General features: G+C 46.8%; 1 protein-coding gene across 1 annotated transcript in view; it reads right to left on the bottom strand.

Annotated features, from left to right (window-relative positions):
- Positions 1-16500, bottom strand: part of gfra4a (GDNF family receptor alpha 4a) — a gene marked incomplete at both ends in the record, with an annotated part of 197551 nt that overhangs the window by 16374 nt on the left and 164677 nt on the right. Inside the window, 2 exons of the mRNA XM_080012673.1 lie at positions 1345-1451; positions 5632-5971. Coding sequence (XP_079868799.1) covers positions 1345-1451; positions 5632-5971 — 447 coding nt within the window. The remainder of the gene's footprint in view (positions 1-1344; positions 1452-5631; positions 5972-16500) is intronic.

Here is a 16500-nt window from a genome sequence, read left to right as displayed (position 1 = left end):
ACGTCATCAACAATCTTAATTGGTCTCCAAGTCTAAATTTCTCCATCGGTGTCATGGCTCCATCAGGCTCAATATCCATTCCCTATATGTTTCCTGGGAGATGCGGCCACGTTGAACTGATAGTAGCTATAGTTTGTAGCTGCCACTTGGTTCGATAGCTAACGGTGCTGTTATTGGTGGCGGGTCCGCCTTTCCTGGCAAGGATGCAAGTGCAAGTGGTGAAAGACTCGTTCACCGGTGCTCGTTGTGGTCAGTTTTCCTTCAGTACGGATGAACGTCCCCAAAAAAGAACAGAAAATATCCCCAACATCTCAAGCGAGCAATCATTTCAAAGAAGGAAAACACTGGAGAAAAGAAGGACTTAGTAGTATCATCCCCCAACACAGACCATCTGACGGATTCTACTTTAAGACTTGAGAGGAAATTGATCATTGAAATATCTTCTCATCTTTCAGTGTAATACACGACGGTGCCTCCTGATGGAGACCGGTGTTTACCTGCAGCGACCCTGATTATTTCATCTGACTCTTTGGTGGCTGCTGTCCTCAACTGATTTTGGGACTCGTGTCGCCGGCGGAGCAGGCGGCTCGTGGTGCTTGGATACGTCCGGGACGGGCACCGCGCACCTCTCTCTGAAGTCTCTGGTCTCCATGTTGTGCCCGGTGAGGCTCTGGTGCGATGCTGCTGAGAGTCATTCCCGGCACAGCCGTTGTGCCGTTTAGTTTTGAGCGAAGTGGGAGATAAAACTTCTGCACTCTGAGGCGGCCGAGCTTAAACTAAATACATCAACAAAAAAAACAAAAACTAATCCACCATCACAACAACAAGAAAAGTTCTGATTCACTTGTATTGATTTTCTGGGGCCTCCAGACGCTACTTGAGCCAATCAGGGCTTTACAGCTCGCTCTCTCTCTCTCTCTCTCTCTCTCGCTCTCTCTCATCTGTTCTTCTGTCCATTTTTATCCGCCCCCTCCCCAGCTTAACCACCTCTCCTGTTCTTCTTCTGCTGATCCGTTTGCCGTGGTATTGTTGTGTCACAATGACACGTTGTAAACACAGCAGGGAATGCGGAATCTCTGGCTGTTATTCATTTGAACTTCAGACGTGGCGGCCGCCCCTCGAGCTGGCCAAGCCAGGGATAATTCCCGCCCGACGCCGTCGATAATGTGCGGTTGCGATGCGTGACGCCGGCGGAGCGGCCAGTCACACCGAAGCCGCGTTAACGGGTGCTGCCATCGATCACGGGACGTGATTCGTTGTTTTGCCCCCGATTCCCATCCCCATCCCAAGCTCGCACCACCAGACGGTTGGGCGGTGCTCTGGCAGGGAGGAGGTCCTTCTTACCTATCAGGCCGGTGTAGGCCAGGAGGCAAGCCCCGTGGTCCCGTTTGCAGCCGCTGGCGCTCTGCTCCGAGGCCTGGCAGTCGTACTGGAACTGTGCCCAGCGGGACCTGCGGGAAAGTCACAGCGTGCGCTCTGTCATTCGCCGCCGACACTGAACACAACAAACCCCCAAACCCTCCCGGGGAAGCCTCTTCGGGTTCAGTAAAGACTCAAATGGAGACAAAAGTAGAAACGCAATTCCTTGTGTTTTCATGGACTCGAGCCTGACACAGACTGTGGCCTTTTAGACATCTACAGCTAAAACCACACCCACTACAGTACATACTGTACATACTGTACATACTGTACATACACATGGATACATATAAACAAAGATACTTGGATTCATATATCAGAGTTTGTGATCGGGTGTTTAATCAGTGGCCAATGTCTTTATGTTTAAGGTTTATCACAGTTTGTCAGACAATGATAAAAACAGCCAAAAACAAACCTGTGAAACTGTGCCAGTTATGATGAACATCATTATGATGAACGTCTCATGCGCACCATACCGCGTTTCCCATTAATATTTAGCATTTAAGTTGTAGTTAGCTGTTAGCTGGTTGGTATAGTTGTAGTTCTAGTCTCTAGAACCATGAAGTATTGTTGTCCAGCAGGTTTCACTTCAACTGTGCTCTGACATGTTCCTGTCTTTCCAATGTCGGTATTTCTGTCTGGTATATCTTAAATATATATTCTCCCCTCTCTCTCTCTCTTTCTCTCTCTCTCTCTCTCTCTCTCCCTCTCTCCCCTCCTCTGCTGGATGGCTGCCAGGCTGTAGGAAGTCAATGAGGGGAGTAACAGAACCTGTGATATCATCGAGTGTTAACTCTCTGGCAAGTTGAGCCCCAAGCAGATAAGACCAGGGTGGATCCGTTACATAAATACCTCCACCCTCCTCCTCCATCTCCCTTCCCACCTCTACACCACCCTCCTGCTAGTCATACAGATGGATACAGTAGAGCCTCCAGCCCTCCTCCCATCACGTTGTCTCTCCATCAGGATGGAGCCCAGCCTCCCTTTCTCCCCTCCTTTGTCACGCCATCGTCCTTTACCCGTAGCGGACGCTAATAGCAGCCGGCGGGTGGAGCGGCGAAGGCGTGCTCCATCCCGAGGCGGGCGGGAGTGAATAACGGCTGATCGATCGCTGTGACGGATGAAGCCTTTCGTCTTCCTGACATTTGAAGAGGAACCAGATTAAATGCTGGCGACCGTCAGCCGTCAGATGGAGGCCGACGCGGCGGCCCTGGCGGCGCCGCACCCCGTCGCCTGGCGGGGGGAGCGGGCGTCGCCGGCCTCGTGAGCCACGGCGCCGTCTTTTCCATTCAATTTAGTTTTGAATGAATCTTTATTTTAAATCAGCCTCAGATGCACAGGGGGCTTAATGGGGGGAAAAATAGCTTGTCTCGATAACAACTAGCGTCTAGCGAGTGCAGCGTGAGTTGACTTTCACCCAATTATGAAGCAACGGTGGAGGAGGTTTTGGCTGAAAAACTGACAAATATTTTGAGGGCTGTTTGGCAGGAAATCCAGAATAATCTCCCAGGCGGTAACCACCATTAATAACGACCATTTCACACATGGCCGTTTGTTCCGCTACTTCCAAGAGAGATGCGCATAGTTTAAGAGCACAATCACAATAATTAGGCCCTAATGAACATGCCCACCTAGCCGAGCAAAAACAGCGCTTGCTCTCATCCCGAGGGGCGTTTCCTTGGGTGCGGTCAGGGCTGTGGGAACACAGCGGTGCATTGTCTAGTCAGCAGCCATGATCCTTCAGTCTACGCTGCCTCTACTTTGCTCTACTTCAACTTTGCTCTAACTCTACTTTGCTCTACCTCTAGTCTACGCTACCTCTACTTTGCTCTACCTCTACTTTGCGCTACCTCTACTTTGCTCTAACTCTACTTTGCTCAACCTCTAGTCTATGCTACCTCTACTTTGCTCCACCTCTACTTTGCTCTACCTCTAGTCTATGCTACCTCTACTTTGCTCTACGTCTAGTCTACGCTACCTCTACTTCGCTCTACCTCTACTTTGCTCTACCTCTAGTCTACGCTACCTCTACTTTGCTCTTACTCTACTTTGCTCTACCTCTACTTTGCGCTACCTCTAGTCTACGCTACCTCTACTTTGCTCTAACCCTACTCTGTGGACGGGCGCGTCCACGTACGCTGCCCACTGCTCCTGGCTGTGCCCCCGGAGGAAGGACAAGCCAGGATGGTTAAACGCAGAGGAACCATTTCACCGGCCACCATCAAGCATGTGTGTGTGTGTGCAATCATGTGTTGTAGTGTGGTGTGTTGCGTGACAAATAAAGACTGTTTCTTACTTTGCTCTACCTCTACTTTGTGCTACTTCTACTTTGCTCTACCTCTAGTCTACGCTACCTCTACTTTTCTCTACCTCTACTTTGCTCTACTTCTACTTTGCTCTACCTCTACTTTGCTCTACTTCTACTTTGCTCTACCTTTACCTTGCTCTACCTCTAGTCTACGCTACCTCTACTTTGCTATACCTTTACTTTGCTCTACCTCTAGTCCACGCTACCTCTACTTTGCTCTGACTCTACTTTGCTCTACCTCTAATTTGCTCTACCTCTAGTCTACGCTACCTATACTTTTCTCTACCTCTACTTTGCTCTACCTCTAGTTTACGCTACATCTACTTTGCTCTAACTCTACTTTGCTCTACCTCTACTTTGCTCTACCCCTAGTCTACGCTACCTCTACTTTGCTCTAACTTTACTTTGCTCTACCTCTACTTTGTGCTACTTCCACTTTGCTCTCCCTCTACTTTGCTCTACCTCTAGTCTACGCTACCTCTACTTTTCTCTACCTCTACTTTTCTCTACTGCTACTTTGCTCTACCTCTACTTTGCTCTACCTCTAGTCTACGCTACCTCTACTTTGCTCTACCTCTACTTTGCTCTACTTCTACTTTGTTCTCCATCTACTTTGCTCTACCTCTAGTCTACGCTACCTCTACTTTTCTTTCCTTCTACTTTGCTCTACTTCAACTTTACTCTAGCTCTACTTTGCTCTACCTCTAGTCTACTCTACCGCTACTTTGCTCTCACTCTACTTTGCTCTAACTCTACTTTGCTCTACCTCTAGTCTACGCTACCTCTACTTTGCTCTAACTCTACCTTGCTCTACCTCTACTTTGCTCTACTTCTACTTTGCTCTACCTCTACTTTGCTCTACCTCTAGTCTATGCTACCTCTACTTTGCTCTACTTCTACTTTGCTTTACCCAGCTCTACTGCTACTCTCAATAATGCCACTTTAGCTCTACCTGTCTCATCCTTTACTCACCGCTACCTCTCACCTACTCCACCTCTACTTTGCCCTACCTCTACTCTACCTAATGCTGCTCTACCTATAGCTCCACCTGTACTTTACTCTACCCCTTCTTGTAGTTACTTTACCTCTGCTCCATTTCAGCTCTAGTCCAATCAATCTCTACTCTACTCTGCCTCTACTTCCCCCTACCATCTCACTCTATTCTACTCTATACCTCTACTTTATCTCCCTCTACATCTCTCTACTCTACCTCTACTCTTTAGGGAATAGATGAGGGAATCTGTGATTTAGAAATTCATACATATCATTACATTTTTTCATTTGTCAATATAAACCCTAAACAAGGTATTGCATTTCATCCATTATCTGTTTGTTTTCATAGGCGTTGGTATCTCTCTATAATTTGAAGAATCTCTCTGTATGTTTGTCCTTTGATTATCTCAACAACCGTTGAAATCTGATCTACTTGGCACTTGCTGTGTGTGTTGCTGGGGACCCAAGGATGTGCAGTGTCGAAATTGGTGCAATTTGGACATGCGACACGCGTGACATTAATAAACTTTCAATAAACAAGGGGACAGCGAGCCGCTCTGTGCATCAAGGGCACTTAGTAACATTAGCCAAGTCCACTATGAAGGGCGTTTTGTGACATCATCATCCAATATGTGAAGCACAAGGTGCACAAGAGGAAGCACTGGAGATGCGCGTGGCGGGTGCGTGATGCAACGTAACACCTGCACCCGAGAGGAGGACACCTCTGTGTGCCGAGCGCCTGGCAGTCCACGTAAACACGTTTAAATCATGGACTCCACTGCTCCTCCTATTTCCTCTGTCTGTCTGTCTGGATGTCCTTCGATTATCTTAACAACCATTCATTCGATCTACCTCACACTTGGTGGGTGTATTGAAAGGGCATATACTAACCTGAATCCTCAGGTTCTCACCTGCACACATAGTCTGCCCTGCAGACCCGCAGCTGAGCGAGGCAGTTGGGTTTGTCTTTGTCCTCGTAAGAACAGGAAGGTACTATGGTCTGCCGGCGGCGTTCTGAGCACGCCGTGTCCGTGCACGGGCAGAACAGCAGCTCGTGAGTGAAGTCCGGAGGAACGCGGTCAAAGAACTTTCTCAGGGCCTTGTTGCATTTTGGTCGGTTGCAAGGGCCCGAGCGGGCGGAGGGCTGGATGCAGGCCGACACGTACTCGGTGCGGAGCTTCTGACACGTGTCATCGATGTTGCACGCCTTGGCGGCGTCCAGGCAGCGGTTCACCGTCGTCACCTCGGATTCTGGGAAGGAGGAGGAAATGTGTCAGGAGGGAAAAAAAATAAACAAAAAAACATTGGGGAGGAAGAATCTGTTTCATCCCGCTCTGTGGTTTGAGAAAATCAAATCCCAGGCAATGTTTACCAATGATTCAAAAACCTAATTGGAGCGGCTATTGACTTGCCTCTCGCCCCCCAGACTTGGATGCAGTGATGCGCTTTCAGACATAAAAGCAAAAAAGCTTCTCCTTCTTGAAGTACAAACCAAACCAAAATGATGACTATGTGTAATAACCCCCCTTGTAATGAATAGAACATGAATGGTGCTTAAATGTTGAATGAGACGGGCACTGGATGTGTTTCAGCGCCCGGCTGCTAGCTGAATATTCCATTCATATTTCAGTGAAGTGAGGCACCTCCAGCTCCCCGTCCTCACAACATCACTATAATTACTCCTCTTCCTATGAAGATCCTTCCCTCACTAATTTACTCACTTCCCTCCTCCATCCATCCCTCCACCCCTCTGTCCCTGTCTGTCCTACTTCATCTGTGCCTGGGAGCTGTCCTCCATTAGAGCCCCATCTGCCTCCAGACTCGCCCCCTTTCCTGCTTCCCATTTCAATCAATCAGTCTGTCTCTCTGTCTGTCTGTCTGTCTGTCCGTCCATTTAGCCATCTCCAGGGACACTCAGCACTACCCCCTGAACCACAGAACATTTTCCCCTCAAAGAAGCAGAATGACAACATGGCCAAAATGGAACTGAATAGTTTGATAAAAAGTGAAATAATTGAGTAACCTGCTAATCGCATAAATGCCTCAATATTCCATGACATGACATTCCATGTTCAGTGTTCGGCAGCAAATGTGCTGATTCTCACACATCCATCACCTTACATTGAATTACAAAGATAACAATCCCAACACTGTATCCTGCTTTTCATTGTCATTTCTCTGGATGATAAATGAATTCCTTATATTTTTATGGCCACTTGCGCTTGTTAATCTAGTGTGTCTATAATGTGTGAACCTTGATTCTGTAACGTCTGACTGACTCATATCTGCCTCTTGAGAGATGAGATTTTAATCTTAATCAGACAATCTTATTAAAACCGCGATCCATAAAATGGTCCGTGTTGGGTGGATTACGCTAAGTCCCAGAATTGTCTTCAAAACTGGGGTTTCCTTTGTCTTCGGTCCGAGGCTTTACTTTCTTTTCTCCAGAGTTTTCCTTCTTCTGATCGATTTGGGTTTTTTCTTCTTCGTCATTCGAGGTGACGGGGATGTTTTTTCTCTTCTTTTTTTGTGAATGTTCGACCTCCATAGCTCCACAGCTAGCTGCACTCTTTCACTTCATTCACCCCCTCCGTCTTTCACTTCTCATGGCAGCGGCCACCAGCACTGGGAGCAGCATGTCGAGGAAGCACATGAAGAACACAAATACAATTAACTTTTGGGAGTTCTTTACGAAGTTCCAACTAAAGAAAAAGTAAAAAAAAAGGGATTTCTTAAAAAGAATCTAAGGGATTACTACTTTAAATAATGCTTTCATATTGGGGATGATAAATTGCAGTGAAATGTATCAATGTGGTTGCAGAACATGGATAAATATGCTTTCGGTTGCTGTGAAAGTGTCTTTACTCCAGCAGCCTCAGCACTTCCAGACGCAGCGTTAATGAACCGTCTGCGCAGACAGACAGTCTCTGTCCTGGACCAACCCCTTTCTATAGCTTGTTTATTTTACAATCCATCATTTGTTGTTTTTTTTCTCCTCCTTAGTTTTCCCCCTAATGACCTCCCAATCGATGCGGTTCCATGATGGCGTTCTCCTCCTCTGGCAGAAAGACTCATTAGTTTGTAAACTGACGAGTTGTGCAGTTTCGTGGTGAGTGCGACTCAGTTTGGACGGCGTATAAAACATGGACGGCCTTGAAAGGAGGATAACAAGCCGGCGCAGGGCAAAGCCTATGAGCAGAGTGGGAGCATGAGCAAGGGCCCCCAGGGGGGCTGCCAGCGAAGGACAGGGAGCCAGGTGCGGCTTTCAGACGCCGAGGGAAGATATCAACTCACACAGGTTTCTACTCTTCAGAGTCTCGCTCAGAAAGATTACGGAGGGTGCTTTTTACCTTCGGTCGGTCGGTGAATATTTCCAGAGATTCTACCTTTCACTGCTACAATGTGCAGTGAAACGCTCATGGTTTACTTCTAGTCACTATGGATAATAAAAGTAAAAAGCAAAAGAAAAGAGATGATACGGTCTGAAAACAAACGATCTACAGATAATTGGGCTACTATGCATGGTTATAGTATATACTGTGCATAACATGCAATTAAATAAACAGTATATATGCTGTATATATGTCCTATACAGTTGTACAATGGGCCTGCCATGTACACGTTTGCGATGTAAAAACGCAACGAAAGATGTTTTTTGTAATACCACGAAATATGAGCAGTTCTCGGAAATATAAAGGAAAATGTTGCTCAGCACTTGTGGCGGAACAGAGAGAGTTCTGCAATACAAGCAACAGGTCTGGGCTGAGCGGCCCTCACCGGGATCTCTGTAAACCTGTCACGTCTGTGATGAAGACTGAAGCTCTCTCCTCAACCTCCGAGTGCGGCTGAACACTGTTCAAGCCTGTGACGGAGGCACCACCTGCCCCACATCAGTCCTCATGGTGGTAACCACTGCACTGCCTGACCCTGACCCCTGACCCCACAAGTTACTTTCTTCTCTCATTTTTGTCCCTATGCGCTGCTAACATCCATAATTCCCAAACACAAACCAAATAATCACACGACACACATACCATACCATACACCATACTTGCATCTTTATTTGCATTATGACACTAGAGGTTTCTTAATTAAGTGCACGCCTGTAATTTTACATTGTATTGTCTTAATTGCAATTTTAACAATTTAACAATTGTAACTCATTTCATAAGTTTGGGCTTGTGTCTTTCATTATGTTCTTTATTTAACATGTTTACTTGTTGCCCCAGAGCCGTCTAACTGGCTCCTAACCCTCCTCCTAACACCTTCTCATTTTTAGGATAAAGTCATAACACGCAACAAGTGCATCCTTCATTGGAAACTTTGACAATCGTAACTTGTTTTAAACGTAATGCTGATGTAAAGAGGAGCGACAGCATGAGACTGATGCTGTGTTCCATGGGAACTCGAAAATTTGTAATTGGTGCTGACAATGGACCCTGTGTATTGCTGCCTGCAGCTATATTTATTTAAAGTTTTGTTCTGTTTAGTTGACCTGAGTTCTGTGGGGCCCAAGAACAGCTCATTATTATTATTGTTGTAACTGTCGTTATTTTGTCTGGTTTTGTTTCCATGTGTTTATATTTATGGGAAAATAAACCCTTAATTTGAGCACTCTCCCTAAGTCCCTTGTACCTGACTGTTTGGCCCCCTCCAGGGGGGGAGGGGTCCTGCACTGAACGGACGTCCCTCACCCCCAGAGCCAGGGGCGAGGGACGTTTCCTCCTCGACTCCAGACCGGACCGGACTTCCTGTTTTGAGAGCGTAGACTCTCAGCAGCCGTCCTGGGACCAGTGGACTGGCACTGATCTACAACATTTGCGAACGGTCACTACAACATGGTCAATTTGTGCGGCCAAATAAAATATGACTTATTGGTCCTTTAAGTTCTGTGAGAATCCCCTACTGCGTTCTCCACGTTCTATGTCCCGCCGCTGAGAGGTCCTTGCTCCGTTTTGAAGGAGAGACGCTCTTCAGGCGGGGAAACCGTCATTAATCACGCCGCTGTTGTTTTGGCAGTTGACTTGTCAGGATGCGCGGCGTGGACTTCACCTCTGACCTCCCACTCTGTCACTGTCCTCCAAATATATGACGACGCTTCACCGCCGCAGTAACTCAGTGAGAAAGTCCAAACGAGCGGCTGTCACTGGAGTGAGAAGCTTTGTGTTCGCAGTCACTGAACGCACGTCCTGTCGTGTTAAAGGAAGCGGGCGACATGTTTCCAGGGGCGTTGCTGAAGATGCTCTACTTCAGAGACAATGAAGATTGATCAGTGTTTTCCTTCGCCGGGAGGCGGACCAGAAGGATTCTACAAACAAGCCTCTGACGCTGTGGAGACATTAAGCCACAGCGTGTGTGAGAGCCATGTTTGGTTTCAGGAGAGTCGCCACAGAGCTCCTTGACCACACATGTTATTCCTGTAGAAAAATGTCTTCTACTTCCCAGCGGGAGGTAAGCAGGGAGCGAGCAGAGCCAGGTCAGCACTGCGACGCCGCTTGCTTCCACCGACGACGACTCTTTCAGGGTTGTGGGGGGTTTTCTCGACGATATGAATTATAAATGCTGCCGCAGCACGATGTCGAGGTTCATCAGGAGTTTGGAAGTTCTCCGGCTTAGGTTCAAGCTAAGTCCTCTACGGACGGTGACAGGATTATAATGTGGCCTTTCAGATGCCAATAGCGATGCGAGACTCGAACGATTGGTTCATAGTGAACAAATCTTTAAAATGACTCAGGATTCATGTGTCCTTTGGGCACAAGGGTCGGGTCAGGCTTAGCCACAAGCATTCACTGAACCTCAAAGCACTCTTCCTTAATGAAAAGAGCCGCGTGACACACGAGCAATGACTCTTGAATTGATTTACAAACTGAAAATAATGAATGAGGACTAAATTAATGTTGAAGAAGCCTTGTGACTGTAGTCATTCAAATTGAATGTGACTGATATACATTTTGCTTTCCACCAAAACGAATAGTTTTGACAGAATCAGGCTAAAATATTTCCTGGGATCCACAGTTTGGATCTTCTCGCCTGAATAACCCATCTTGACAGAACTGAAGGATACTTGTGAGAAGTCCGTGCAGTCGGAGCCAGAAGCAGCCACCAGACTCTTCTGCCTCTCGTTCATCATTCAGGAAGTTGTCCCTCCTTCACCAGGCATTAAAAACCAAATGAACCAAGAGTCTGGAAATGTAACAAGTCTTTTTACTGAGTGACTCGTCGAGTCACTCAGTCACAGGCATTCACTGAACCTCAAATCACAATTTGCAAACAAAAAGAGCCGCGCAAACCTTTCATCACTAGGTCGAAATAAACCACGTTTGCCCTCTTCCTGCAGCAGTTGCAGTGTAAAGTGTAAATATGAGGGAGGGGCCAAACATCTTGAACTCAATCATGCGCTGGAGTACAGATCACTGGGAGGAGCCAAGGTGTGGTAAGGTTTCTTTTTTCACGTGAGACAGATTTAACCTTCTTTCTTGATCTTTCCAGGTCTATTTGATCCATTCGGAGAAAGTTAAATAGGAAAACCAAATGATATGAGAGCGTCCAGACCTGTGGGAGGTGAGGGCGGTGCAAAGCCTAAATCCCATGCGCTGTATCGCCCACGCCCACACAGCCAGGTCAGCAAAACCTGTCTGAGCAAATGGCAGCTCATTTGAATGATAAAAGTACGGTGGCCCCACAAAGAACAAAACACAACAATAGATCAAAAAGTACAACAACAGATCAAAAAAACACAATGTCAAAAAACCAAACACAACGATTTGCCTTGGAAGAGTCACCTTCACAAGCCTGCTGCAGCGCCACTGAACACAGGCTTTCATTCCAAACAACGGATGCTGTATCAACGCTGAAAGTACTTTGTCACTGTACTCTGTACTTGAATACATTTTTCAAGTATCTGTACTTGCTAAAGTACGTCCAGTTTCGGAGACTTTTGAATTTTACTCCACTACATTTCAACAAATACATATGTACTTTTTACTACATTTCTTACTAAGTCAAATTACTTTAGTTAATAAACAAAATCATATCACACACACACACACACACACACACACACACACACACATACACACACACACAGTATATCATGACGCAAGAGGAACCAATCCACGCAGCACATCAGATTGCCTCGTGTGTCAGGTACTACGCTGCCATGAATGAGTTGAAAACGGCGCTGTGGACGTGACAACATAGACGTCTGTTTTTTTACTGTGACAAACATGATGCGCTGCTGGAGGTGTGACTGAGGTTGTGACGTGGTGCCGCCCATTAGCGGCAGCCTGCACAGGCGCTCCTCGTTGATTATGCACTTTTTAGTATTTTTATCCGTTTTATATCACTATGTGTGCCAAAAACTCATCTGCAGTGATCTCCTATGGCCGCGATGCACTCGTGGATATAAAAATTTCCCTGGAAGATCAACTTTGGGGCTTTTTATCTGCGGATCCAGGGTGGCCCCCGGAGATTTTACGCACCAACGCTCTCAACAGCAACATCAAAAATAGAGCCGTTGTTCCACGGCACCGCTGTTAACGAGGCGTCATTCTGGTCAGAATGAGGACGCAACGTTACCGTCCACCTCTAGCAAGCATCATTCTTGCTCATTTCCAGTCTCTGGAGAACAAGATGGATGACCTTGGAGCGAGGATGGCATTCAACGGGTTACAAGAAACTGTTGCGTCCTCTGCCTGACAGAGACATGGCTGAACCCGCTGGTGCCGGATGAAGCCGCTCGTCCAGCCGAGTCCTTCTCTGTGTTCCGCCCCGACAGGTCGGAGGAGTCTGGGAAATCCAAGGGTGGAGGCGTCTGCCTCATGAACAGCACCAAGACTCTCTCCCGCTCCTGGTCGCCAAACCTGGAACAGCTGACCGTCCATTCTACCTCCCCCGGGAATTCAGCACGGTCATCCTCATTGCCGTTTGTATTCCAACGCAAGCGGAAACCGACACAGCACCATCGGACTTGCATTGCAAGTGGAACGGTAGTGACGAGGGACGTAAAGCGGTGGTCAGACTAATCAGAGGCCGTGATTCAGGAAGCGACAGATGTAGCAACAGGACACCAGATGCTTGTTGCAGGGGCTGCGGACTATTACGAACTAAAACAGCAGCTCCTCCCCAGCCACGAGTGTGGACGCCTCCCTAGCCAACGCAATGAAATCCTTTGTTGCGTGATTTGAGTCTGGCAACAGAAACCACAAATTATAGTTCAGCTTTCAATACCATAGTCCCCACCAGACTGGCTGTCAAGCTGCTGGAGCTTGGACTGAATGCTCCGCCGTGTGGCTGGATCCTGGACTTCCTCTTAGCCCGGCCCCAGGTGGTTAGGGTGGGGAAGCACATGTCCAGCTCCCTCACCCTAAACACAGGATCCCCCCAGGGCTGCATCCTCAGCCCCCTACTGTACTCCCTGTACACACATGACTGTGTGGCCAGGTCCAGCTCCAACACCATCATCAAGTTTGCTGACGACACCGTTGTCGTGGGCCTGATCACCGACGACGATGAGAAGGCCTACCGCGAGGAGGTGGCTGACCTGTCACTCTGGTGCCAGGACAACAGCTTCCTCCTGGACGTCAGCAACACTAAGGATCTGATTGTGGACTTTACAATCGAGAAGCACGCGCCCTTGGTGATTAATGGGACTTCTGTCGACAGGGTGAGCAGCTTCAAGTACCTGGGAGTCCACATCACAAAGGATTTAACATGGACTTTACAAACAGACACTCTGGTGAGGAAGGCGAGGCAGCGTCCTTACCACCTCAGGCAGCTGAGGAAATTCCGGGTCTCGGTGAGGATCCTCAAGTCCTTCTACTGTGGAGCAGTGGAGAGCATCCTGACAGGCACCATCACTGCCTGCTTTGGGAACTGTACTGCCCAGGACAGGTGGGCCCTGCAGAGGGTGGTGCGTTCAGCCCAACGTACCACTGGAACTACCCTCCCCTCCCTGCAGGACTTATACACCAGGAGGTGTAGTAGCAGAGCTGCAGGATCATGAAGGTTCCTCATCACCCCAACAACGGACTGTTCCAGTTGCTGAGGTCGAGCCAGAGCCTTCACAGTCACACAGCCAGAACAGAGACTGAGACAGAGTTTCTACATCAAGAAATAAGAACTGTCAACGCTGAACTCACCAGGGGTCCTCACTGAGACACTCACATAGGCCCCACTGCCTTACTGTACTGTATGTAGCATACTGTACTGCATACTGTATCACTGTTCTGGGTTACTGCATACTGTACTGCATACTGTACTGCATACTGTATCACTGTTCTGGGTTACTGCATACTGCGCTGTATTGCTGTTCTGTTCTGTGTTACTGTATTGCTGTGTCGTACTGTTGTCTACTATAATGTAAATATTTTTACTGCACATATCTGTATATACAAATAGTCTATCCCATATACATTACTCTATTCCCTTCTATTTTGTACCCCAGCTTTGTATTATCTTTTTGAGTCTTATTTAATTTTTATTTAATTGTATTTATTTTATTCTATTCACTAACCGCATGATGTTTTAGGAATCAGTTAGTTGCTAGGTAGGAATTAGGTTAGATATTTAGGTTCAGTTTAGTTGCTATTGTGCATGATTTACGGGTGCGCTGTCAAGACCTTTCACTGCATGTATGTATGAAAGTATGTACATGTATGTGATGAATAAACCTCTGGAATCTTGAATCTAGTGTAATTGTGTGTCAGGGTATTGGACATGGCAACATAGACATTTTTTTTGTTTTTACTGTGACAAAAATGATGCGGAACGGGAGGTGGAGGTAGTTCTGTCAGACAAGCCGACAGCACCACGCGCTGCCACGCCCTCGTAAGCAGCGGCTCCCTCCTGCTGCGCTCCAGCTCATCACTCCTATGCCTCACTCTGTTTGCTTTACACCTCGTCTGGAATGACGAGCGGCAGAGCCCAAACCCACACAAATCAAAAACAAATAAAGGTCATTAGAAAGTAAATCCAAGAGTTGTCTGTCAGAGATGGACTTCAACATGAAGTACGTAGTAAGTAGCTTAAGTGAAGTAAAAGCTCTGAGTTCCTCTTCCTCCACATGTCCATGATGAGAAACACAGTGATGCAGATAGCTGCACTCACTTGAACAGAATTCACAAAATGTTGGCGTCTTTGAAACACACTCTGCTCCCTCGTAGTGAACACAGCTCTTCTGGTCGGAAGACTTCAAGCCGCTTGGATCGTCACCTCTGTCCATCGGTCTGTCCGCGTCGCCGTGGGCAACGGAACAAACTCATCGTCCGGTTCATTATGAAAGCAGCCAAAGTTGCTTGACCGTGTCACCTGGTGTTTGCATCCACACCGACGCAGCGTCTCACTCTCACTTTCAAAAGCAGAACAATGTCAAAAACCAGTCAAGCAAATGTGGTTTTCAGCAAACAACCTGCACACGTCCGTCTTCTCCTTCTTCTTCTCCTTCTTCTTCTTCTCTTTTTTCTGTCTTTTCTCCCCCTTCACTCTGTCTTCCTCACCCTCCCTGCTGCTCCCTCCTTTCCTCTCTCTCTCTTTCCTTCTCTATTTGATTCCTGTCTCTCTCGCTTACTCCTGTTGTCTGTTCTCTGTCTCTCTCTTTCTGTCTCTCTTTTCTGCCTCATCACTCCATCTTCATCACCCTCCCTTCTTCTCCCTCCTTTCTGCTCTCTCTCTTTTCTCTCTCTCTCTTTTTTCATGGTCTCTCTCTCTTACTCCCTCACTCTGTTCTCTCTCTTCTGCTCGTCACTCCATCTTCATCTCCCTCCCCACTCCTCCTTCCTCTCCCTTTTACCTCTGTCTTTTTTCTTCCCTGTCTCTCTCTTTCTCTCTCCTTCTGTCCTCTCCATTCAACTCCCTCTCTATCTGTCTGTCTGTCTGTCTGTCTGAACAGTTGGTTACTCGGTGCCTTAGACCCAGCCCTCGGGCGAGGAGCCAGAAGAAAGAGGCAAAGTAAGAGTTGGAGCTCATCAAACACCGCCTAAATCCTCTGAAAACTCCACCCTAACCCTGTCCACCCACCTGCCCCACCCAACCTCCAGCAGCTTCCTTTCTGACCGGAACCCTCGTGATCTGCGCAGGGGCCCAAAGTTTACTCAGTCCTTTGTGAGAGGAGTAATTTGAAAGTTGCTTGTAGTAGTTTAAGACCAGAGTCTGTATTTTAATTAAAGTGGTAAATCCGTACGATTATTTCGTTTTAAAAATACATGTTTTATTTGTATTTTGAGCTGGTGCCCAATAAGAAACAGACGTTGAAGGCGTTGTTCAGGTGCTACTCCACACACTGTTCCCATTGTTGGTGGCGGGGTCCACCACACCCACGTGAAGTGAAAGGCAGGTAGACAGACAGACAGATCGACAGACAGACAGATAGATAGATAGATAGATAGATAGATAGATAGATAGACAGACAGGCAGGCAGGCAGATAGATAGATAGATAGATAGATAGATAGATAGATAGATAGATAGATAGATATCTTATTGATAGAAAGATAGATAAGAAATAGATCGATAGATAATAGATAGATAGATAGATAGATAGATAGATAGATAGATAGATAGATAGATAGATAGATAGATAGATAGATAGATAGATAGATAGATGGATAAAGATAAATAGATAGATAGATAGATAGATAGATAGATAGATAGATATCTTATTGATAGAAAGATAGATAAGAAATAGATCGATAGATAATAGATAGATAGATAGATAGATAGATAGATAGATAGATAGATAGATAGATAGATAATTGATGGATAGATAGATAAATAGATAGATAGA

The sequence above is a fragment of the Zeus faber genome (assembly GCF_960531495.2).
Source record: "Zeus faber genome assembly, chromosome: 13".
Taxonomy (NCBI): Eukaryota; Metazoa; Chordata; class Actinopteri; order Zeiformes; family Zeidae; genus Zeus; species Zeus faber.
The sequence above is the reverse complement of the archived record's forward strand: the minus strand, read 5'-3'. Positions and strand labels throughout refer to the sequence as shown.